Genomic DNA, 24,609 nt, shown 5'->3' with positions numbered 1-24,609 from the left:
TGTGAATCAACTTTTTACAGCTAAGCCATCCGCTACCAGAAAGAAGAACCGACAAAAAACATCAATGAGATAATCTATTTTCCTAGGAATACCCGTTGCGAATCGCAACGCATTAACCAACGTTGACAGAGGGAATTGCCGAAAGAAAAATCTGGCAAAATGTAAGTAAGTCTTTCACTAATTCCCTACTAAAGAGTTCCACGCAAAAAAAAAAAATAGCGAACGACCGAAGCTCAGGTTCTTCTTCCTGCCGAAAATCCATTCGGCAGCCCTAAGGACGCTCGTTTTCTTTTTGCAAACTTTTCAGTTTCGGTTTGGGTTTCCTTCCTGCTAGGTTTCTTGTGGCACGAAAATATCATTACGAGAACCGCTGACGGCCATCGGGAAGCCACAGCGAGTCTATTTTCAAGTTCAGCGTACGGTCTGGCAATATACCGGGGAACGTCTGCTGCTGCCGTTCTTCCTCGATGCCGTTGTTGTTCTTGTCGTTGTTGTTGCTATTATTTCCGTTTTATCTACCCGAGCCGTATTTTGCGTGGCAAATAAAGCAGCCGCTTCTCGGTCCCTGCGGTTCGATTAAGGGAATAGAAGAGGAAAATAAATTGCCGAAATTGAGTTTACTGGACGTTAGACAGAAGTTTACATTTTGTTAGGGCGGCTTCTAACGAATGGCTTATGGGTTGGTTTGAGAATTAATTAAATTAAAGTTTCGACCGTTCTAAATTTTCCTACGCAGCCAGCCAGCCAGCCAGCCAGCAGTGGAACTTTCGGCTGGGAGGTTACTACTGATGATTGTATTAGATTATCGGTTGATAGTTTGATGCGGGGATCTTGGAGTGATTTTGGATGTGCTGCTCCTTCGTTTAGGACACCATTCGAGTATTCATATGTTAGCGACTTTCACTAAGGAATAACATTAAATATGCGTAAGAAATAATCTGTCAGTAACAATCTAATACCGATATTTTTTTAAAACCCAATGATCAGAGTAACTACTTACACAATAATTTACTTTAAACCTGTGGTTCAAATTTCTGACAAGAAGAATGAACTTTGTGTAGCAAAACTGATAAATAATGACAAAATAACACAAGAAATAAATTTCCCAAGAATCACATGTAGCAAAATACAGGCATGTTTGTGATAATAAATTAAATTTTGATATTACTTTTGATATAGAACTAAGTCTTACTTTAATATTGCTAGGCAAAGGATGCTAAAGAAGCAATAATTCAGTCACTTTCGGAGCAAATTGACAAATGCGAATTACCGTACCATTAGTGACAGTTTCGGCACTGAGTGATGTTGTAGCTAGTCCTACGGCTATCTCCGAACAACATCGTTCAACATGAGTAGTCATTTGGATTGATGAGTTGCAAATGATAAGCATCGTACCAGTGCTAGGGGGTTCTGTTGCGTAAAATTCGTCGTTTAGTGGCCCAAGATTTAGCTACGCGAGTCGTGAAATTTGTTCTTCGGTCTGGTATGGAATTTAAACTCAATAAAGTAGATTTGAGCGTCTTTAATCCCTTTTTTAATTTTCCACTCAATCCCCTTCACGTCTTGTTCCACTTTGTATGGATAATATAAACATCTTGATTTCACCTATTTTGAAAATTTTGTTCCAAAAACAATATCATTTTAAACACGCTACGCTGTGTAATGGCTCTGGACATGCGCGCTACACATAGTTGTAACTTTGTCAATTTTAGGAATGCATGCAAACGGCTAAAGGCACTTACATACAGACAGGATAAATTCGATTTTTTAAGGCGCAAAATTCTTATACCCCGAACTCGAACTGTTCCTTAATGACATTATAGGTCACTCATTTGCATCAATCTGTCATATTGTCGAATCAATCAGATGTACCGCAGGGCAGCAATATGGACCCTCCGTCGATTTCGATTCTCAGTGTTCGAGCCGTGGATGCTGTAGATGCCGGATTTGGAGGTAGTTTCTTCCCGTTCTGCCAGTACGGCGCCAAACTTCACTAGGAAACGAAATCACTGTGGCCTTTTCCGCGAGTGTTTCACATGCCACCAATTTAGCTCACTTGCGTGTCGCAAAACGAGATAAACCACCTATGCGATCTACGCGATCTTCTTCGCCGTTGCACGAAATGAGCTTGCCCCCTTAATAGTGGATTCACGGAGTAAAAACACAGTTCCACAACTGATCAGGATTTGGATATCAGTGCACTTATGATAAAACAACTTGCTTTGGGTGGAATAACTTTGCACAAAGTACGCGTGTGTTGCCTTGAAATTATTTATTCTTACTGATACTATTCTATTACAAAGGTGTTGATTGGTACCGATAAGTGGCACTCAAATTATTCTCTCATTATGAGTATGTCTTATATCTCCCTTATCAGAGAATCAATTTAATCGGATGCGTTTAGTAGTATAATAATTAGTTAGCTATAAAATATTAAGAATAGCTGTAGATCGATTTTAGATAATTAACAAATTTGATGTGTTTGAAAGAATAACTATTTACAATTATAAGTGTACTAAATCTACAAATTCAATTAAACCTTATCGATGATCAGAGTACTGATCACTCAGTAAACGATGCGGTATTGATCCCTGATCTGCGCAAGTGGCAGGTTTTTGTTAGCGATTTGAAGATATCCGACGAACGGAAAATTGTTTGAATCATCAAAGTTTGTTAAATCTTTTTAGCAACTAGTAGATATAAGAAAACCAAACAAAACGCCACGAAACGGTTTGAAAAATGCAATCCGATTTTTATTACAACAGTGCGTGCGTTACAAAGTAACGATCACTCATTACTGCTGAATATGATGATGTGTCTAATATTTTTCGTTTAGAATGTATTCAAATGTCAACAAATTTGTTTTGACTTTTCATTCGCTTAAGAGTCGTGGTAATCATGGACGCAAAAAAGGAACTTGTAATAAGTTTGTTTTTGAACAATTTTTGACCGTGTGATATTTTAAAGAAGTTAAGGCCACTTGGAATAAAGGAAAGCTTCATCAACCTCACCATCAAGCGATACAAGGAAATCGGTTCTTGGAAAATACTCCCCAAACATGGCCGTAAACTATCTGTTCAAAGGCCCCAAAATGTTTCTAGGGTGAGGGTATAGGGATGTTTCTCAAAATTTGAAGGTTCCATTACTGATCATTGATCTTGGTGTTAAAATCAACATTAGATATTACATCGAAAATGTTTTGAAGAACCATTTGTTTCCAATCGTCAAAAAACACTACAAAAATGCACCACACTGCTCCAACAATATTCTGCACCGTCTCATCATGCGAAAGTTACCAGGCTTGTTGTGGGGATAATTTTTCGGATAGAGTGGTCTTCCTCTTCACTTGGTTTGAGTCCTCTCTACTTCTATGCACGGGCTTACATATCAGGTAAACTAGGGAGCACCCGAAGGATTGACTGTGGATACTTTTAAGGCGACATCCATTTAGTACATCACGCAAATTATGACCAAAATCAAAACCCCCCTCCCCCCTTGTCACATTTCGTCACACATTCGTGACCCCTCCTGAGAAAGTACGTCACGTCACGACAACAACCTCCCCCATACTTCACTACAAAAAAATTAAATTTTCATTCCAACCTTTTTATTTAGAGCTATCAAATGAATTTCTGCAAATAAAAAAAGGAAAATTTTTGAGCTTATAGGTCATCGATTCACGGATTTTGAAGATGATCTCCAATTGCGGCGATCGGATCTGCTTCAGAAGTCGCTGATGTGTCGTCGATTAATGTTTCGCGCATATCCACGCTCTTCACATCCATCCACTCAAATTCGTCTGATCTAGTTGAAAGAATCAGGACTTCCTGCTGACGTCTTGCAGTAACACGCCTTGGAAGAACTTTTCTGACGGATTTTGTCATTTTGTGTATTCATTCAATCGTGCAATCATTCAACACTACCTTAGATGCGAAATTTAATCCGCAAGTGGCATAAACTCTATCCTTCAGAGAGCTTTTGAGTCAGGTGCAATATAAATTATACCGAAAAACCTTAAAAGCAGCCATGGAACTTCGGTATGAGTTTTTGTTCATCGATTGAGTTCAGTACGAATATCAAGGGAAAACATTGCCATGGGTCTCTGGTAGCATCCCGTAGCCCTTCAAGAGTTTGTGGGACTGCTATTTGCGGTTGCAAAAATCTCTTAGGCAGGACGGTACTCAAGCAGCTCTTCAGCGGTGTACTGTATATTCTGTAAAGCCTTAATGGAGAGTTCATACTGCATAAAATAAATGAGTCCTGTTCACATATATATGTTAAAAAAAGCTTTCATTCAAAGAATTTAACTATTGGTTTTAAAATCCATCAGTACGTTAATTTTATAGAAGCCTTCAATAGTTGTATTTTAAAATGAAGGGTTAATTATAATTTCCTGAATAAATTTTCCATTCGATTTCTTTTCATGTGACGTCACATAACTTCATACCCCCCCTCCCCCCTACGTCACAAATCGTCACGATTAGGTCAACCCCGCCTCCCCATATAAGCGTGACGTACTTTATGGATGCTCCCTAAGTAACGCACAGTGGGCAAAAACGAGCTCGTAGTCCCAAGAATTAGAAATGCTGGTTTAGAATCTTACAAGATACCTATTCCTATGTAAAAAATTTGCAAGAAATCGATTGGTGATGGTTTAATCCTGCGCAGTCTTCGGGAAGTGGTCAATTTTTCCCTGTTAACCCAAAAAACATGATAAATGCTAATTAATTAATATAGAAACTTCTTTGCCGCCCGTAAAATTAACTCAAATAGCTTCCAAATGTTGTCAAAACGTCAGAAGAATCAAATCTCATCCATTCGATACTGTGCGAAATTCAAGAATAGTCCATTTTGCCCAATCATCCCCATATACATAGAGAACCTAATTAAAGTGATTAAAACTAACTCAAAGGCAAAAACAGTCTTCGGAAAAAATGTGTATTTTATCATACTGAATAACCTTGGAGAACAGTTGAATGCAAAGTTATTGTGCAGAATTGATTTTTAAGTGTACTTTTCAAACAAATCATTATATCTCGCAACTAGTAAAAGATATGTAGTTACTACGTTCACCAAAGTTGCTCATTCTAGTGCATTCTACAATTTTTCACAATCGCGGACAAGACACTTCTAACTCTTACAAAATGTTAAAATAAAACAAATTACTTTAAACTTACACGTCGACCGGTTTCAGGCATCATATGCCTATCTTCAGGACGAGAGCCGATGTCCAACTGATCACTGTGTCGTTATTGTATCATCATCGATGCAACGTCGTAGAGAGAGTGAGAAAGATGTCACAGCTTAATTTTTTCTTATAAGATTGAAGAGAGGCGAGATTATTGGTGCGTCATCATCATTCATAAGCGGTTTCGCTGCATTGGAAATGAACATTGATTCCCAAGCATTAAGCAATATTTGTTAGATTCGCTGTATTTTATTGAAAAATTTCTCTAAAGACATCATCGTTGAAAAATTACGAACTTTTTACGCAATAGTAAATGCACGTGTTTTTGTAGATCTAAGAGAGAATCAGGCAAAATGGACCGATTCACCGTGGTTCCATTTGTTAGTACGGGCGGCCATAAATGGATTTTTCATGACAATGAAGTCCAGCAGGATCAAAATGGACGAAAATAAGTCTCTTTTAACCAAAACACACGTTAAAGTTGTATGTCTACGATTTCGTTACAATTATTTCAATTTGGATGATTTAATACTTTTAACTTAGGAGCACTGTTACTAGACACTTTTTGTTGTCATTCTCTAAATAAGCTTACGCTACGTTTTTCTTTGTTTTGACTTAAAGGTAGTTCCAAAATACTTATTGTACTTATTTTTGATCAGTTTTGAATATTTATTTTTGCTACAACAAAAAATTGCATGTAATATAATGAAAGTATTTGAAATGCAAATGTATATGTTATTTATCCAAGTATTTTACAAACTTCAATCTAAATATGTAATAGTTCCAACATTTCTTGAGGTTATATTGGTTTGTTGGATTTGAAGAATAAATTTAAACTTGCAATGAATGAATTTAAACTTAGCAATAATCATTGCAAAAGCTTTTGGTAGCTACCCGTGGTGGCATCTAACGGGTATGAGTCAAACGAAAACTTTCAATATATTTAGTATTCGATTCCGCTGTTTCTTTAGACAATCCTGTAATTGAAACGAGTACGTGATAAATCACCAAATGTTTATAAATAAGCAATTTATTAATAGATAGAAGAAGATAATATTATGAGTATTTATCTTCCAGTATTCGAGCAGTTTATAGCTTATTCCTTAAATTTTACCGTATTGAATTTGACCGTAGTTCTGCGACGTTCAAGTATAATTTCACTTTTAAACCAATTATTTCTAATCTTAGAGCATTTCAAGAATTTGTTCGCTGTATTGCCATCATTAGTTGTCTCAGTTCCTCTTGGCTGATCAACTATCAAGCATGGCGCACTCACTTTGGCTCGACTTTGATTATTTGAGTGTACCGCTTCAGCCAAACAGAATTCGAAAAAGTTTTTCAGAGGGCATTTATAGAGCTAGTTATCATCTACAATTTTTCTTCACAAAACTTTGTTGTATCTTTTGTATTTACGATGCTATACGGCTCCGATCTTGTTGGTAACCACTGAACGTATATTTGGTTAGCAACACAGTAGCGGCATTGTGGAACTGTAAATACAAAAGATACACTAAAACTTTGTTCTGCAATATTGTACACAATAGCTTGCTCTAGAAATTGCTCATACATTACTTTATCAAATTCTGCTTGACAGAGGCGGTATAGTAAAATGAATCAAAATTTGATCAAAGTCATCGTACCATGCCTCTCAACTATCAATCCTTAAATCGTAGGCGCCAAACTCATTAGCAAGTATTAGCAGCTAAAACCTTCACAGGTTCATTTTTAAGACTTAAATGAATCAGTAGATAGTAATTTGATGATTAGATTCGGGTAGAATCATAGCTAAAAACTAATGTCAATTTGAATGTTTTAGATTTTCTGTAACTACAAAACTTCCTTTTCACTGACGCACAACAGTGAATTAAATACTAGTGAATATCTAGCTCAACTTGTAAGAAATAGATGCTTATCGAAGTTCCTTGATGAATACCAGCTGAAATTTGCTTTACGGTGACAATATGCACAATCCAAAAACCACGTGCTTTTCAAGCTTATATCGAAAATGTCAAATGCTATATCACATCTTACGCTCAAATGTGAATTGTCGCTCAAATATATTGGATGAAAATGTTATTTTTGCCTTCTTGAGTTTACAATAGATCCGGAAAAATTTTAGAAACCGTAAAACAAAACAATTTTTTTTTCGATTATTGGCCTATGACGGTACCATAGTGCGATTGTGAATTCATCACGGTACTAAATCGATGACATTCAACTCTCCTGACATCTTTCGAATGTACTGGTGCGATTCGAGATTATTCTCCTATCTTTGATTATTTTTAAACGTTTTAATTAGGTTTTACTATGTATTTAGGGGTGAATTGGGCAAAATGGAGTATTCTTGCATTTCGAATAGTATGGAATGAATAAGATTGGTTTCTCCTGATGTTTTGACAACATTTGGAAGCTATTTTTCATTTCATTTCGTTTCACTGGCGGTAAATGAGTTTTTTATATTATTTAATTAGCTTTTATCATGGTTTTTGGGAATAATAAAGCAAAATGGACCACTTCCCGAAGTCTGCGCAGGATGAAACCATCACCAACCGATTTCCTGAATTTTTTTACAGAGGAATAGGTATCTTGTAAGATTCTAAACCAGCGGCTTCTAATTCTTGGGATTACGAGCTCGTTTTTGCAAATTGTGCAACGTTTAAAAAAGGTTTGGAATGAAATGCCTCAGGATATCGTGCGTTTCAACTGTAATGCTTTTCAACAACGATTGCGACTAGCAATTAAAGCAAAGCGAGATAGATTTGAATTGGACTAATTTAAGACAAATGTTATGAATATATCTTACACGAAATACACTTAAAATTAAAATTTAAATGACCATTTACTTTACGGCCAGTTATTACTACTCACCCTGTATTTTGCCATTTATCTGACCTTTATCGATCTGATATGAGGCGTAGCGTTGATGAGGAAATGCTCATTTGAGTTGGTCCGACCAAGAACTTCCTCAAATGTGCTTAAAACTCCACCATCCTTTATTGCGCATTACATTACATTTGATACATAAAATTATATGATTTCATTACATTATTATGGCATTAGATCAGCGTTTCCCAAATGGGGGTTCGCGAACCCCTTCGCCAAAACTTTAGTTCGCTGCAGAATAGTATAGGGAAATCCGCCAGGGGGTTCGCGAACCGAAAAAGGTTGGAAACCACTGCATTAGATTGTCATTTTTCTATAAAATAACATAAAAAGACAAAATATTAATCAATTGTTAGTTTTACTTAACAGTGTTCATTAATTTTGCTGAGTACTATTCTTTGGTGCGTGTAGTAAATAATAAGTTTAGAGAGAAAGATAAGTTTAAAAAAGGAGAAAAGCGAGATGTAAGGAACTACAACGGCATTACCAGTCTTTCTGCTGGACCAAAGCTCTTTGAAATCATCGTAAGTGGTATAATTCTAAAAAGCTCCAAAAACTTTATATCAGTCGACCAGCATGGTTTGATGCCAGGTCGTTCTGTGGCGACGAACTTGATGGATTTCACTAGTAACTGCATCTCACGGATAGAAGCTGGAACTCAAATTGACGCTGTGTACACAGATATTAAGGCCGCTTTCGACACTGTAAATCATCGAATACTCTTGTACAAGCTCTCTAAACTCTGATAGATTGACTTCATGATTGAGCTCATATCTAACAGACCGTACTTTACGTGTCAAGCTGGATTTCACAGTTTCATGTGCACTCAGTAATACTAGTACTTCTGATGTTCCGCAAGGCAGTAACCTGGGGCCTTTGCTATTCGCCTTATACTTTAACGACATTGCCATTCTGCTTGGTTCCGGATGCACACTGGTATATACCGACGATCTAAAGATCTACCTCGTTGTGAAATCTATCGCTGATTGCTACCGATTCCAAGCGCTGTTGGACAGCTTTGCTGATTGTTGTAATAGAAACAAGTTCACAATAAGCATTGCCAAATATGTGGTTATAACATTCCATCGATGTAATACACCCATCTCATTTGATTACCGGATAAACGGAGCTATTCTCGGAGGCGTCGATCAGAACAGCGATCTTGGAATTCTGTTGGATAACAAGCTCTTGTTCAACCAGAGCTTCGCAACAACTTGGGTTCATCACAAAAATTTCCAGAGACTTTACCGATCCCCATTGCTTGAAGGCATTGTACTGCGCGTTGGTGCGGCCTATACTTGAGAATGCCTGTGTCATCTGGAGTCCTCATAACCTGTGTTGGAAAGCCAGAATAGAACGTGTTCAACGAAGATTTGTTCGTATCGCCCTGACACATCTACCCTGGCGTCTACCTCACAATCTTCCCCGCTAGGTAGGCCAGCTTTTGAAGTTGGAGACAGTAGAGAGTCGTCGAAGGATTCAACAAGTAACTTTTGTGGCCAAGCTGCTTAACAATGAAATAGATGCCCCGGCTCTGCTGTTCCGTATTGATTTTCGTGAATTTTCTGACAACCAGATTCCATCGGACTATGTACGGGTTTTATGAACCACTGACGTTATGCATCCGCATCTTCACGCTGGTCGAAGAATTATTTGACTTTAGAGATGTTTCTTCACGCGCCTTTAGTAGAAGACTGACAAGGTCTGGGATGCTGTAATAGTTTTGTTCTAGATTTAAGTTTCGTATTCATGTATATAATACAAAAATTTTCAGATGAATCGACCAAAATACAAATACAAAAAATATATAAGAGATATAACAAGTATATTAAGATGAATTTTTCTTAAGCATAACTTCCAAATCTGTCAACTGACAGTGCTATGTTTGGGTCTGGAAATATCGTAATGAAAATCGGATTGCATTTTTCGTACGTTGATAGCCAACAGTGTTTCATTCAGTTTTTCTCTCATTAGCAGATTTTAAAGGTTCACACAATCTCCCGTTTGTCAGACGACGGGGATAACTTCAAATCACCAGCAAAACATTTTGCGTTGATCAGTGATCAACGCTACATCGTTCACTGAGAGTTGCATACAACAAAAGGTCCAGACTGCTACCCTGTGGTACATCTGACCGGTTCGTAAATGTGACAGATTGATCCAAAACAGTGATCTTTAATATAATTAGGGAATAGTTAAAAAAAATGCTTTTTGTTTTTGGTGTCATCAAACCTCCGAACTCGGTTGAAATACAGATTCAAATTCTGTTAAGTGCAACCTTTTCCTGCTCAGGTAGAATTCGCATCAGATTCTACGAGACCATCCTCAAGCCAAGAAAACAAAATTATGAAATTCGTGCTCCTAAAAATCGATTTTGGATAGCCTGATTTAGAACAAGTTATTAATTATATATTTAAGTCCATTATCTAAAACAATCATCTGAATTTACCTTTTTCGAAATAATAAGAATATTGACATAAGTACAACTTTATCACTGTGAAGTAGCAATGATGCCATATTAGGAATTTTATACGGAGCAAGGGCTGGTATTTGCGGATTTTCATAAACTTTACGTAAAAGGTTGAAATTTTGTTGACGTAACATTACGTCTTTGTTTACTACACTGGGTAGCACTTATGGTGAAAACAAAAGCGGAACTGTAACGTTTGAATGAAAGATTTAAAACATCAATAACTTCTTCACCACTGCATGTAGGTTTGTAGGAATGTAGAAGTGTGATAAATGAATCGTTAGAAGAAGATTCAGTGAACTGAATCAGTGATTCAGTTGAGGCAGCTCCATCGTTTTCAGGAAACGCAAAAGTTCTACCAGAAACACAAAGGATTTGTGCCTCAAGCCAAAATGTGTGAGGATAAGAATAGCAGTATCTTGATGAATAATTGGGAGGTGACCGAAATCAGAAAGAAGACGTTGTGTGGAGGCCCTCAAGCAGCTGACGTAAAACAAATCGGCTGGGAATAATGACACAGAAGCTTATGAAGATGTCTCGAGAGAACTGGCCACTTGTCTGCTCCAGCTGATTGTAAGAATTTTGGATGCAGAACAGCGACTGGAGGAGTGAATTTATTTATTTATTTATTTATTTAGTCGTCAAATCATAGTAGACCTTTTACATTAGTTATTACATTATATTAGTTCTATTACTACAACACAGTCTACAAAGAAAACTGAACAGTGCAACTTTTAAATTACATAATATTGCTTACATTTTTTGCATCTAGCGCGTAGAATGAAAGTATTGTTTTAATTTTAATTTAGACATATTAAAGTCAATATTTTCGCAATGTTGGTTATAGGCGATCATCATCTGATTTAAAGGCCCGAATTTGGCATAGTTTGTGCGACAGTGACTTATGCTAAATATATTTCGGTTCCGCAATTGACGGTTCGGTACATAAAAGCTGAGTTTGGATAAAATTTCCATAGAATCTATACGGTGTGAAACAATATCGTTTACAAATGACACTTTGGCGAACTCACGTCGCTGTTTTAGTGTCTGTATATTTATAAGCAAGCAGCGGGCTTCATAAGAGGGAAGAGGAAAGCTTGTCCAATTTAGTTTACGCAAAGCAAACAGCACGAATTGTTTTTGTACTGATTCTATTCGTTCCTGGTGTATTAATGAAAATGGTGACCAGACTATGCTACAGTATTCTAATATTGACCTCACATATGCAAGATATAGTGTTTTTATTGTGTATGGGTCACGGTAGTCGTAGCTAAATCTTTTTATAAATCCTAGCATACTGTTAGCTCTGTTGATAATTGTGTTATAATGTTCAATAAATGTTAGTTTTGAGTCTAATATAACTCCTAAATCTCTGATTTTTTCACACTTTTCAACCAAATTATTTCCTAGAGAAATTGTAATGTTTGGCATGTTTCTTTTTCTACTGAAGGCTATTGATCTACATTTATGAGTGTTAAGTTGAAGAAGACTTTTGTTACACCAAATATAGAAAACCTGTATTTCGAGCTGGAATACTCTGACGTCCTCCTCGTTTGTTATTTCTAAAAAGAGCTTCATATCATCGGCATATACTAATACCCTAACATTTCTCAGTAAGAAAGAGATATCGTTCACAAATAAAATAAACAAAAGAGGGCCTAAATGTGAACCTTGAGGAACTCCAGAGGTTACTTCTAGAGGGTTTGACTTTTTCCCTTCAAATTTGACTATTTGCTGACGATTAGTCAGATAGGATTCGATCCATTTAAGCAGATCTGATTGGACTCCTATTTTTTGTAATTTAAATAATAGCATGGGTATATCAACGCGATCAAATGCTTTGCTGAAATCAGTATATAATGCTTCTACATAGCTCCCTTTGTCCATTGCATTCAGCGAATAACTAACGAATTCAATTAGATTTGTATTAGTTGAGCGGCCCTTAAAAAACCCATGTTGCATATTAGATATTCTATTTTTGACTTGATTGAACAACGATTCATTAATAATTGCTTCAAAAAGTTTGGGAATACAAGAAATAATAGCAATACCTCGATAGTTACTTATATCAGATTTTTTACCGCTTTTAAAAATTGGAATGAGGTATGAGGCTTTCCATGCCTTAGGGAAATTGCCGGATTCTAGTGACATGTTAAAAAGCCAATACAATGGAGTTGTAAGTTCTAATGCTAACTTTTTCAAAAACACGGGAGGAATACCGTCGGGTCCGCAACCCTTGGAGGCATCCAACTTAGTTAAACCTTCTAAAATAACATGTGCTTCGATTTTTTTGATTGTGATATCAGTAGTAAATTCTGGGAGGAAATCGAAATATCTGTAATCCCGATCTGTTTCCGAAAAAGCAGTATAAGTTCCTTGAAAAAAAGTTGAAAATAGATTGCAAATTTCATCTGGGTTATCAGCAACCGTTTCGTTGAGATACATTTCTGTCGGATAATTGTTCGATTTCAATTTAGTTTTTACATAATTAAAGAAATTTTTTGGATGACGTTTTAATTCACTTTCGGTTTTGGAATTATATTGCTCGTATGCTGCATCAATGGCTACATTTAGTTGGTTACAAATATCTAAGTAAAGGGCCAGATTTGCGTTACTGCCATTATTCTTGTACCTTTTATGGGCTTTTTGTTTGCGATTTTTCAAGTTTTTTATTTGTTGGTTAAACCAAATAGGATATTTTGAATAGCCATGTCGCCTTACTTTCTTTAGGGGGACCTGCTCATTTATAATTTCATTTAATAATTTGTAAAAGATTTCTACAGAGGTTTCGATACCTTCATCACAATTGAAAAGTGTTTGCCAATCTAATGTGCTAAGATAACATTTAATGATATCATAATTTGCCAAATGAAACTGGTGGACATCTTCATATTCCCAATCAAGGGGTCTCTTATTTTCATGTACGAATATAGAAAATTCAATGGCTGTATGGAATGCTTCGTTTTTCCATAGTGGAGTCAATGAAGCGGTTACACAAAAGTCTTCATGCATGTTTGTTAACAATAAATCTAAAAAGCAATTTTGCTGATTCTTCACATGATTGATTTGATTAAGTCCTAAACTAGAAGTTTTGTCAAAAATAAACTGTAGCGTTTCATTTTCGCCTACAATTGGAAGTAAGATGTCCTCATTTTCACTGTCTGGAATAAAACCGACATTGCGTTGATTGAAATCACCGTATATATGAATTTTCACTTCCGGGGGAAATTTGGAAAAAATTTGTTCAGCAACCTTGAAAAAATTTTCATAAGCAGATTTAGTTGCGTTATTTGGAGGGAAGTATACTGAGCAAAAAACGTGTGTTTCGCCCGCTACCAGTACTTTTACCCATATATACTCAAATTCTTTGAATTTCGTGGTAATAATAATGTCGGAATCAAGTTTAGTTGAGACAGCAATTAAAACACCACCACCGGACTTCTTTTCAGAAACCTGAAAGTTTCGGTCATCTCTGTAAACATTATAAGCATTTCCAAAAACTTCTTCACTTCTAACACTTTCATCCCAACTAGTTTCATTCGCCAAAATTATTGGAAAGGAACAACTTAAAATTTTATTACAAATATGTCTAATCTTAGACGAACCTCTCATGCGGTTGAGGTTTTGACAGTACACTACAATTTCTGTTTCTGATTTTGATTGTACTACTGAGTTCACGCCAGATGGTGTTAAATCTTCCTCTAGGGAGTGCGTCGGATGTTCGTAAAACACGAATGTCGGCAGGAGCATGCCTCACATGCTGTAGGTAGAGAATTCCTTGGGTCCATAAGATTATAAGAGCGCGACGGTAATTCATTAGGTGGATACGGGTTTAAAATTTCACCTCTCTGGAATTGTATTGACGGATGATAGTTAGCTGGCGGCCTGGAAAACTGGTCTTTCGCTGCCGCAAGAAGCTCTCTATCAGGTGGCAGCCACATGTTTCGGTTTTGAATGCCAGTGAAATTAGAGTTACGTTGGTTAATGTAATGATTTCTACTATTACTGGGTTCGTGGTTCCTTCTGTTATTACGATTACCAGTTCTGTAGTTGTTGTTATTGTTGTTGTTGTTGCTACTGTTGTTGTTGTTGTTGATGTTATTGTTGTTGTTGTTGTTGTTGATGTTGTTGTTGTTGTTGTTATAATTGTAATGCCTGTTGTTATTACCGATGATTCTATTATTCCGGTTGTTACTGTTCCTGCTATTCCGATTGTAGTTGTTTCTATTACTCCTGTTGTTATTGTATCTGTAGTTATTGTTGCTTCTGTTGTTGTAGTTGTTATTGTTGCTGTTATTGTTGTTATGGTTAAAAGCGTGATTCTGATTGGAGTTACCGTTATCCACATTATTAGAAACATTGTGTGTATTATTGTTTCTTGCTCTACGCTGCCTTCTGCGTCTTGCATTTATTGCCTGCTTTTGCTGATTTAAACGACGTAATTGACGTGCGTCGTATTCCTCCCAGTTAGCTTTCCATACCCTCTTCGTACCCAAAAATCGCCATCCTGAAGAATCAGTTTTTTCGTTATTGTTTAATTCTGTTGACAAACTGGGGAATGAGTCAGATACCATTGACGGTGGCACAGTATTTTGCATTGCTATGAGGTTTGCTGACAATGACTTTACCTCATCGAGAATTTCCAGCCCTATTGTTGGGTAGTGCTGCATGGTTGATTCAGCCGCCATATCAATCGTCACAGTAGAAAGTCTTTTAATTTCGTCATTGAGTTCCGACATCCCTGACGACATCGATTGCATCGAAGATACTACATTTTTATTCGATGTCTGCATAGCCAAATCGACCAATGACGTCAGGTGGTTTTTTAATCCGCTAACTAGGCCAGTAGTAATAGCACTCCTATACGTCGTCAGCTCTTTCTTCACGTCACCGAGAAGCGCTTCAATACGATCCATCAATGAATGTCAGTTGTCGGAATTAATCATTGTTTATTTGAGCGTCTTAGTGGAATACTAAAACGATAAGAAAGAAAACAAAAATTATTGCTGTCTAAACAGTTTAGGTTGTTGTTACTGAAGAAGACCTCACGTAAACATCAAAGTACGTATACATTGTTAGACTAAAACATGGTAATAGAATTAAAGGAAAGTAATAATTTTTATTTTCTTTTTTATCGGTTGGAGTTATCTGTCCAATCTACAAGAAAAGCAACAAATTGGACTGCGGGAACTGTCGTATAACCACCGTTGTCAATGCCGCATATAAAGTGCTCTCTTCCCGTGTATTTAAGCGTTAGTATTTTACACTGATGCTGATTTTCTAAAAGATCCATGAATACAGAGTTTCCACGCAGAATTATTTTATTTATTTTAAGACTGCATATGATACCATCAACCGTTAAGAGCTACGGGAAAATAATGACCGACAACGGCTTTACCGGAAAAGCTGATCAAACTAATTCGGGCTACGTTGAATAATATGCAGAGCGTACTATGTGCGGATTTCGGGTAGGCTGTGGAGTTAATTCGAACCCCGCAAGGGTGTTCGTCAACGTCATGATCTCTCATGCTTGCTGTTTAACATTGCGCTGCAGGGTATCATGAATCGAGGGGATAGTAATACGTAGGTACAATCTGCATCTACTTTGCTGACGACATAGAAAAGGACGTGGACGATAGAACGACATCTGTGAGGGTAGCTAAACAAACTAAAGTGCGAAGTAGAGATGATTGTGTTAAAGATAAATACGTCCGAGACAGCAGATAACAAAGCCTTGGGCGTAAAACTCTTTAACCTTTCGTTACTCGCGCCAACTGCGGTTTATAGGCAAGCTAAAATCTAACCGAATTCACTTGAATACTAACGCCAGTTGGTGAAAAACTTATGAAACTGTTTCCACCGTTTGAAACGTCTTGGTCTGCGGATCAACTCTGCTGAAGACAGTAATTTTGTTTATTGCTCGAATCCCGAGATAAAGTTCACAGGCATTGTACAAAATACCACAGCGCGAGTAACGGAGGGTTAAGATGGTCCTTCCTTATTGATAGACTTCTCAGCCGGCGGTTAGAATACAGGACAATTACGAAGCTAGTGCTACGATCCTACTGAATCTAAGAGCACCGCCCGGCCGAGACTCGAACATTGACTAGCATCGTATCTCGAAACTAATTGAGAGGCGTCAAACGAGACAACAGAATGGCGTCTAAATATCAGATTACTTCCAAAATAATTCTGGAGTACTTCCGGGTAGCATGTTAGGGCCATTATCGTTCAGTTGCTTATCACAATCAAATCCGAATTAAATCTGTGTAAGTTTGAAAACCATGCTCATTTGCAGAATAATTTACGACGCTACATTCTATAAAGCGGCAAGCGAAACTTGTGCGTCAGATCATAAGGCACATAAAGCAGTTTTTCTGGACAACATCTATAAATCTGCTTGCCTAGTTCCATCAGAAAGTTCTCGAAGTTGCACCGGGATGCAAGTCCTATGAGAGCCCTTGTTCGTTTCTAACTCTCTCAGCTAGCATCAACTCGTGAATCAATGTACGAAAATTATCGTAAATATCTGTTAACGAATTCGGAATCATAAATAAGGTTTAATTAAGTGCGTACAAGTTGATATCCAATCGTATATAATGATAAAAGGTGACAGAGATACTATTTTCAGCAAAGAATTGTATAGTAGTACGGAGCCAGTCGCGCCTAATCGGATATTATCATATATATAAATACTTATATGGATGAATCAATTATTCCACAACCTGTATATTGCTTCCAAAATTAGAATTCTCGTAGTTGAATTCCCGCCCAATTAGCTCTGGGGTACGATGCTGGCCTAACAAACCAGTCATCGTAGGTTCGAATCGCAACTGGGCCGTTTTTGAGTCAATAGGATCTTTACACTAGCCCCGTGGTTTTCCTGTACTATGTACGGAAAGAAATCCGATTCCGATACCATGAATAAAATCATGATATCATAAAATTTGAATTACTGTCAAATCATGACTAAACTGCCATATCAGGCAGCACAAACTGATGAATAAGTTCATGATCTTGCGTTGTGTTGTACTGCAAGAAGTTCATGATATCGTGATTAGTGCTTGAAAGATTTGCCCACAATCTTTTTACGACTTCAATGATGCTATCCTCAACGTCATAGACAGTAACGATCGCTATATTTTGATGCAATGATAACTTTTGGATTTAATTTTTAAAGCATCTTCACTAGAGTCAGGAGACTCCATAACGATTTTATTACAATGACGGGCTCGAAATTCAAAAACAAAAATACCTTTTTGGTCGACAAACACCCCTTGAAATATATGTGTTGAATAAGATAAATGTTTTGGCGCAGTGAAGGTTCTGTCTTACGAAACTCTGATCAGATCAATATTATCATATTGTTTTAAAAATTGACATAAGCAATACGGGTTCGTGTTCGCCCCTGGCTATACTTCACAAGCCATAGCTTTGTGATTAAAACAACAACCGGGTCTGGCATGCCACCAATATTGAGCATATTTTTTCCTAGAACAATATCATGCCAGAACTGAAGTTTCCCTCCCACATTCAACAAAACCCCGTTCTCCCACGTTTCGCGTTCAAAGCAACATAAAACACAATATCGAATGTGATTAATTTTTACTCTCTGTCACCAAATCCCTAGGGGAACATTCCGAACGGCAACCCCTCGGATAACGGGGATCGGCGAAAGTTCCCGCACCATTTGCTGTCGAAATAAATAGAGAAACAATATCCCTGGCCTGGCTGGGCTGTGATTATATTCCGTCACGGGCCTAAGTCCCTCATCACATTAACTCTCGACGAGAGCATTCCGATTTAAGATAAATAATCATTGAAATTCCTTTCGACCGATTGCTCGCTAGTCCTTCGCCCTCCCTCCCGTGGGGGCAAATGAAGACAGCCGAAAGTGGAATACTCAAATGTATACGCACGTCACCACACTGCGCCGGTCGAATGTTCGTGATTTCATTTTCTATTCTGGAAAGACGTTCAAATACTTTCGACAGAAAGTATCGTCTGTCGTCTAGTCGTCTACTGTGACAAGCGGCTTACCAGGGATGGTGGTGGTGGTGGCCTGGTACTCTGGTAGAGTTTGGAAAATCATCTACTACTTCGTGATTTGCTTTATCCACTGGAGAAGCCCCTTAAAAAACGCTGGCTTTTATATCAATATGTTCGTTCAAATATAGCGCCAGATCGAAATATAGACTTCAACGAATCGGGTTAACTGTTTGGAAACGAGACGACCTGAAAATGACAACCATGAATGCAATCGATTGGAGCGAACAAGGAGGAAACCCTTCCATCGGGAGGGTTTCCTTTCGGGCGGAGCCGGGTTGACCTGGAATCCTAATGGCACATGCACAATCGCTTAGCCGGGGACAGCTTTCTGATTGCTCTGTGACCAACTGATATACATACATATGCATGTGTGTCTCCATGCGTGGGAAAAGGGTTTGTTTGCAAAACTAGAAGATTGTGTGGTGATAAATAAGGAAAAATTATGTGTTACCTTTTTGTCTCGTGTGCTGGCCGGCCGCCAGTGTCAATCCCAGGGGGTCCCTCGAGGGGAAACGATGATAGCAAACATCGCATCGGTCTCCGGCTTTGGTCAAGCAAAACCGGTTCTCGCAACGCTTGCTCGCTCGCCTGACCGCCCATAATCACACCGAGGGGAGTCTGCTTGAATAGGCTCAACCGGGCGGGCTCGTGGTGGGGGTGGTAGGTGGAATGTAATATGTCTAGCAGAAATACTGTTTATCACTCGGCAAAGCGTTCCAGTTGCAGGAAACAACCACCCTCTTGAGCGGTTCAAAACAAATTTGAAAAGTAACTACGTTTGACTGTACTCAAGATCGCTTCAAAATAAATTGCAAGTGTTTGCAAGTTGCAATTTTCGGTAAAAACATGCTTCTTCTACAGTACGGAGATAATTACCGCAATCGTATATTATTTTTCTTGCTACATTTCAAAGCGGGCTGTGAGGATATCATAAACAACCAACTTGTTTTTGTGCAGCCATTAGTGAACAGGAAGTTACTCATGCATTATGCTTGTGTGTGATGTGATGCAATTTGTTTTATTTTACTGCTTGCGAAAGCAGGAGCTAGGTCGGATATTTGCCGCTTTCTAATGGCTTTCAGAGGAAGTAGACAATTTTGTTAAATTATAGTGCAATATAGATTATTAATTTGCTCGGTATATGAAGCATAGTTAAAGTCGAAAATTACTTGATCGGGTAGAAAAAGTGTTTTCTTTTAATTTCGGTAGCCTCCAACTGTTCACGTTCACGAATAGGATAGAAGTATTGTGATAATATCCCGCAATGCCATAGCTAAAAATGGTAGACTTTTGCGGAGATACTGGTGGCAAACATATTCCTTGAAATCTGTCTACTAGGCGTTGCAGTTCAATGTAACCGCAATTTTTACATCGTCGGCATAAATATATCAACAGCTAAGTAGCAGGAAAGTACGAGCAGTTGTTCAATTTTGCTCAGTCTACTAGAATATGCTAGATTCGTTCACGATAGATCACGTTTTCTGAAGCCTAGCAAAGAGGACACTGTGATCAATTCAATCAAACGCTGCTTTCGAGTCAGTATAAGGCGAAAGCAAAATCTTGGTGCTACATTCCAGGGGAATAAAGCCTTTGGTCTTGATAGTCTTCGCAGCCAACTGTTAGCGTTCATAACAACTGTGAAGCTATTCACTCTCACGGTCTCTTTCAGTCGAGTTTCAAACATTTGACTAGCTTGTTAGACCAGTGTCGTACCTCAAGGATAGCTGGGAGGCTAGGCCAGGCTCCACTGCTTTTAATTTGCCCTCCATCATTCATGTTACGCTAGCAGAGTGATACGAAATGATTGAGATAGAGTTGGGTTGTAGTGAGTGAACATTTTGGGAAAAATTAACCTTGCAAAAAATTAAATTTTATTGTTTTAAGTGTGCAGTAAAACCCATATTGTTACTTGGGCATCCTGGTCTGAGGAGATGTAGTGTTGACAACTAGCGAACAAACAGTGTCGTTCACGATTACACGAGCCGTTTAGAACTTTAGCATAACGATGTTATGCCTCGATAATTTTGAACGCTGCATTTAATACCCTACTTATGCACAGAGAACATAACGGAATCTTTCCATAAGATAGGATAACGCCGTATAAACTTCGTATGGTGCTACATCGGATGAAACTCTTACCGTTGTTCTGGTGTACCGCAAGGCAGTAACTTGGGATTATTTTTGTTCATTTTATAATTCGACGACGCTGCCTTTGCACTTGAAACAGGCTGCCGCCGCTGATGATTTTAAAATCTGCTTAACGTTTTGTTGCATCAAGGATTCCCAGCTAGCACCAACTCGTATATCAATGTACGAAAACTATCGTAAATATCTCCTAACAAACTCGAAATCGTAAGCAAAGCTGGATAAAGTGGGATCAAGTTGATTTTCTGTCATATGTAATGATAATGACTGACATACATACGATTTTCAGCACAAAATCGTAGAGTAGTACGGAGCGACACGCGCTTAATCGGATATTATCGTATATAAATACTTATATAGTCGTAACGCTCAAATTATTCGTAATCACGTATATCGCCTCCAAAATAGTACGGATATGCAAATTTTGCGCATGAAATGCGATTTATTTAGCATGTATATCTGTACGTAACGCTAATTTTTACCTTTTTTATACATATGAAAATGCTAGCTGGGTTATCATCGTCTTCAATTTTTTAAAGATATTTTTTTTTGAATTGGCGGTGAACTACTTTGAATATCAGCGTCTCAAAATGTGAGGTTATGATGTTCCATCGAAGCAAATCGCCCATTGTTTTTGGCTACCAAATCGAATAAGGTTGAGTTTGATTCAAAAGTGGCTGCAGTCTTAGCGGCCTCGATAATCTACCAAAGTTGTGTATTAAATTCAGCAAACAATATTTTGTATAACAGCGAGTTAACTTATGCAGGCCGTGGACCCAGAAACCGTCGAAAAGTGTGATACAAAAAACGAATGTATGAGTGCGTTGGTAGTCGATGCTAGGGTAACCGTTTCATTCCAAACTTCGCAGGACTGGTTGTAATCATCGAATAGCTGCGTTAAGTCACAGCGATACATAGAACGATCGATCTAAACTACTTTTATACATAGCTACTTAAACGTTTTGTAAATTGGCGGTGGATCGACGTCAATGGAGATATCACGATCAACATACCTCCGTCGTGGGCTTATCTACTGTTCTGCTTATTATGATCACGTCTAATGAAAATGGCAATCGCGCTTCCGAATAGTTCTTGCGCTTGAAACTTGTCGTCAAACCAGTTTTCCGCATAAATGGTTGTATCCAAGTTTGACTCTGTTACAGTAATAACAGAATCATTGGTTTTGGTATGAGTCATCGTAAAAATTGTTATAGAGTAAGGAGGGGTAAAATTGCGATGCGGGTAAAAGTGCGATTCAATGATTTATCAGTGCAGATTCCGAGTAAATTTTCTACATTGGCATGGATGGGTGACTACTTTGACAGCTTCAATCTAACGTAAACTTTGGTTGCTTACGAAGCCTAGTTATGTGCAAATGTTCTTTTAGGGCGGTTTTGATGTAATTTTTCGTTATACGGCAAATACGATATCAACAGGAGGATATTATCTGTTGAAAATTTATAGCAGTGCTTTATATCAGTCACATATCTGTTTTGAACATACGGCGAAAATAATTTACAAAATATATTTCGCTTTTCCGTAATTTAATCTAACCCCGTCAAGCGCCTAGCGGGGTAAAAGTTCGATTCACGGACGGGGCAAAAGTGCGATTCATGGACGAGGCAAAAATGTATAGCTAATTATATACAGCTTCAGGCACTATATCACAGATACTAGAAATGAAAGATCTGCAGAAAACTGTGTGCTCTACAGATGTTGGCCGAAGAAAAACAATGTGCTTCCGCTGATGAAACAAAAAACAAACGTTTGGAAAAGTTTCGATCTAACGGAGGCTGCAATACACCAGCGCAAAATAGAAAAGATGCAAATTGAGAATATTCCTTACCGAAATATAACGCAGATTGAAGATAATACGGTTTTGATAGCTACTGCTGGGCTAATTTCATGGATTCTAGCTTCGAACTTTTGCCCCGCGGTATTCGAACTTTTGCCCCGCTAGTGGGGTAAAAGTGCGAATCTGCACTTGATCAGAAGAAAGAAGAATTTATTTTGCAAAACACTATTACCGCAGATGATTTATAGTTGAATGTGAAGACATTGAGTTACTGCATCACTATAAAATATAATATGTTGTTGTCCTTCTTTATATCTCACGAAAATTTATGACAACTTCAAACATCGCACTTATGCCCCGCCCTACTCTACACGTTTTTGCAAGCTTCGTTCCACTCAACCGCGCATATGAACGATTTATGTGCGTTGACAGGAAGAGCTCGATTGATCAAAGATACCACAAACGTTGCACCTCAGCATCCGATTGGCTGGCAAAGGAGTGTCGGTGGTGCTCGTAGAGTCAAAAATAACTACAACTTCCAAAGACCCCAAACGACGGAAGCTGAAGCCGATTGTTTAATGCGTAGTAAAAGGTCAGGTCTACATTATTCCAAATTCAAGTTCGATTTGGTGTCCAACAACTATTTCAATCTTAAATCCAAGCGTTAAGTGTCCAATTCAAATAGAAGTAAAGCCAAATGCGGTATATTGATCCATATTCTCAAGTCTACAAGTCATATTCTCAAGGACAATCTCAAGTCTAATATTGTTGAATCTAATTTGAGCTCCGACTTGAAGTTAATTTTCAAGTCTGAAATTTTTAATTTCAAGTATAATTTTAAGCTTAATTTCAAGTCTGATTTCTTGTGCAACTTCAAGTCTCATCTAAAGACCAATTTCAAGACAAATTCAACCCCAATTTCACTTCCGACCTAAAGTTTAATTTGAAGTCCACTTTAAGATACAATTTCAAGTTCAATGCAGGGCTAGTTAAACTCCCATTTTTCGTTAGCGTCCCATTTTAAGGGCAATTTCAAGTCTATTTTCCTGTTGTAACTTCAAAGATTTAAAAAAATCCGAAAGAGGGTCCATCGATAGCTCTTCACCGGACTTTCGGGCATAATTTAAGCTATCTTTAAAAAAAAATTAAGCAAATCGAAGGGGTTTTGAGATAATTGACATTTTATAATCTTTTTCATGGTTTTGAAAAGTTTTTTATTTCAGTGTGACTTTTTTCTGAAAATATATTTAATTCCCTACAACTTTTCCTTTGACACCATATTGATCAAATAAGTAGTTTTCAAGATATGATGTTTTGAAAAAAATGCAAGGTATACAGCCCTACCCGATCAGACAAACATAACAAAATTATAACAAATCACGATATTATGTTATGACGGTATTTCTAACATGATCTGATATAATTTTGGTCTTGTAAGTAGTTAAAATATCAAAAATTCTATCAGAACTTCTTAGCAGCAGTAGCAAAAATGTAACAAAATTTGTTATGTTTTGATCAAAATTTGTTATGATATTTGTAGCAGGTTTTGTTATAATTTTGTTAAAATATAAAAAAACTTCTTTGCCTTCATCTGTTATATCGACATTTTATTTCGACTAAATTGCCAAAAATAGTACAACTATTTATCAGGCAGATTCACAAACAGCACAGAATAAAACTTTCATACATTTTCAAAAATCGTTCCAACCTCGACCGAGATTGAACTCACGACACATCGCACAGAATGCAACAGTCTTAACCTTTGTGCCAGAACTACTCGTGAATGAAAGAAGGTTAAATGCTTATATGATTTGGCCGATAGCTCATTCGGGGTTGTCAGTTTTTGCTTCGAGGTGTCTATAAATAGATAATAAGCGCTCACTCCAAAGCCGATATCAAGAAGACGAAGAAATCGACTCCGTCTTATCAGTGTTGCACCACTTTAAGAATGTTGCACGAATTGCCATCAAATATGGTCGGTGTTGAATCAGACTGAACCAAGTCGCAAATTAAAAAAAATGAGTTCATGACAGCTAGCGTTCAACAATTTTCTAAGCTGCATTTTACTTTAATCAGACT

The 24,609-nt window shown here is 37.6% G+C and overlaps 1 protein-coding gene across 1 annotated transcript; it reads right to left on the bottom strand.

Annotated features, from left to right (window-relative positions):
* Positions 1-358: 358 nt before the first annotated feature.
* LOC128739305 (putative uncharacterized transmembrane protein DDB_G0292500) lies at positions 359-15,457 on the bottom strand. The gene is made up of 3 exons (XM_053834783.1): positions 15,170-15,457; positions 14,697-14,863; positions 359-497 (listed from the first exon to the last, which is right to left on the bottom strand). Exons 1-3 carry the CDS (start codon positions 15,455-15,457, stop codon positions 359-361), a joined length of 594 nt encoding a protein of 197 aa, XP_053690758.1.
* Between the last annotated feature and the right edge of the window lie 9,152 nt (positions 15,458-24,609).

The sequence above is a fragment of the Sabethes cyaneus genome, chromosome 3, assembly GCF_943734655.1.
Source record: "Sabethes cyaneus chromosome 3, idSabCyanKW18_F2, whole genome shotgun sequence".
NCBI lineage: Eukaryota > Metazoa > Arthropoda > Insecta > Diptera > Culicidae > Sabethes > Sabethes cyaneus.
The sequence above is the reverse complement of the archived record's forward strand: the minus strand, read 5'-3'. Positions and strand labels throughout refer to the sequence as shown.